General features: G+C 52.7%; 1 protein-coding gene across 1 annotated transcript in view; it reads left to right on the top strand.

The window, feature by feature from the left end:
- Window positions 1–331, top strand: part of FOXB2 (forkhead box B2) — a 1,295-nt gene extending 964 nt beyond the window's left edge. Inside the window, exon 3 of the mRNA XM_024738966.1 lies at window positions 1–331. Coding sequence (XP_024594734.1) covers window positions 1–331 — 331 coding nt within the window.
- The last annotated feature ends 1,773 nt before the right edge of the window (window positions 332–2,104 follow it).

Below are 2,104 nucleotides of genomic sequence, written 5' to 3'. Positions count from 1 at the left end.
GGCCGCGGCCACGGCCGCCGCGGCCGCCGCGGGGGTCCCCATGGGCCCGGAGTATGGGGCCTTCGGTGTACCGGTCAAGGCCCTGTGCCACTCGGCAAGCCAGAGCCTGCCTGCGGTGCCCGTGCCCATCAAGCCGACTCCTGCGCTGCCACCGGTGGCCGCGCTGCCCGCAGCGCTCGCTGTCCCCGCGGCCGCGCAGCAGCCGCCGGCACCGTCTACCGTGTGCCCGGCGGCTGCCGCCTCACCCGCCGTCTCTCTGATGGAGCCCACCGCCCCGAGTGCGGCCGAGAGCAAAGGCGGCTCTCTGCACTCGGTGCTGGTGCATTCTTAGGGTACCCAGCGGGCTGGAAGAGACGAACTCATGGAGACTCGCCTGGCCCTGGACTGCCGGAGAGGGCGAGGGCGCCCTGACCAGGTCGGGTAGAGCTGGCGAGCCCCAGCCTTTGCGGGAAAGGAAGGTATTTAAACAAACCCGAAAGTGGATTCTCCAGTGGTCTGAATAAATATAACACTTCTGGTGTCTGTGTTTATACTATGTTGTACAATCAGAATAATGAAAGCCAATTTTCAGGTAAGAGTTTCTATTGTAATTAAAATTATAAATCCATAAGTTATGGGGGGAGGGAACGAACGAGTTTGGGGAAGCCTCATTCGCTGGCATATAGGAATTGGATTTCTATTCTTACTCCCGGGAGCAGAAGATGGCAGGACTAAACTTCCCTGGGAGAAATCCAACAGAGAGTGACGATGAAACAGACCTCAGCCACCAAGTTTCTTCCCGCGGGTCTCAACCTCTCGTGAACAATGTCGCCTCTCGTGAACATTCTAGACAAAACTGCTATTCACTAAGGAAATCTCGTTTTATTTAAGAAGGAAAAGAGGGAGCATTTGATAGCGTTATTTTCCTGGTCGGTGAAATGGACAAGGACACGGTAGCATGAATAAAGCCTCTTTGGGGGCAGTGGGAACCTCACGAAGGATCTTGGGAAACAGTTAAGTTTCTTGGCTCTGACCCGAGGGTCGAGAAGGATGGAAGGAACGGCTAAAGCAATTAGTTTGCACAAAAGAGAATGGCAGCAGCTTAAAGCGCAAAGCCCCAGATTCCAAAAGTAAGTTCGGGAAACATAACCAAAGAGAGACATTAAAGGAGACTTTCTACCTGCAATTCTTTTGTGAATCAATCGGATGAGGCCGTTGAGGAGCCCCCAGACAATGTGAATTCCCATGATCCGTTACATTTGGGATTTTTTTTTAATCATTTGCATCACGGGATTTTGTTCCCCTAACTCAAAAATGCAAGAAAAACCTGCCACGTCACCCGACAATATTGCTCTTAACGTTTCCAGGAGCGTTTTGTGGCCGTTGCCTTCCAGCCTCCTCGGGACAGATGCGTGAGGATGACCGGTCACCTTTGCGCGCTGCTTTCCATTTGGTATTCCGTGTGCTGTTTGGGCGCGTTCTTCTTTCAGGCGAACTCCTTAGTTTCAGATCCTGATTGGAAAAGAAACTTGCTTTGCCGCTGTTGCTCTTCCCCGTTTTTGAGACCCAGGAATAGCACTTTACTCGCAACAAACTTTTGGGAACGAATGGGGAGCGGGTAGGGAGAAGGCAGCTGACCTTTGCCCCGAGTCACCTCTGGCCTTTGTCCGCGCCGCGTTCGGGTTGTGACTTTGTGCCAAGTTCATGTCTGCCTGTGTTGTACGCGGTGTTCTCCATTAAAGCTTCTCTCTGGATGTGGCGGTGTGAAGGTGTTTCGCTTCTCAAGAGACGAGGCCGCGGTTTGAGTGCCCACTGGGGGAAAGTCTGGGGACTTGGCAAATCCTCTTCCTCCCCTTCTTTTTCAACTTCTGAGCATGAAAGAGGGTGAGTTCACAGGCGAAGCGGCAGCTGGACAGGTTTCCTCCTCCGTGGCTCCTTTTGTCAGTTGGTTCAATATCTGTATCTGTTTTGCCCGTTCTTCCGCTGCTTTCCTAGCTGAGCTCTAGTCCACCTCAGTGCGAGAGACTGGATTAGCAAAAACCCGCCACAGTGAATTTTTTCTGTTCCTACATGAGGTTTATTAGCAATAACCATCACCAGCCCCCAACACCCTTTCCCTTTTCTG

Source organism: Neophocaena asiaeorientalis, unplaced genomic scaffold, assembly GCF_003031525.2.
Source record: "Neophocaena asiaeorientalis asiaeorientalis breed wild unplaced genomic scaffold, Neophocaena_asiaeorientalis_V1.1 scaffold249, whole genome shotgun sequence".
NCBI classification, from domain to species: domain Eukaryota; kingdom Metazoa; phylum Chordata; class Mammalia; order Artiodactyla; family Phocoenidae; genus Neophocaena; species Neophocaena asiaeorientalis.
Note: the sequence above shows the minus strand (reverse complement) of the source record. Positions and strands in the feature narration are given on the sequence as shown.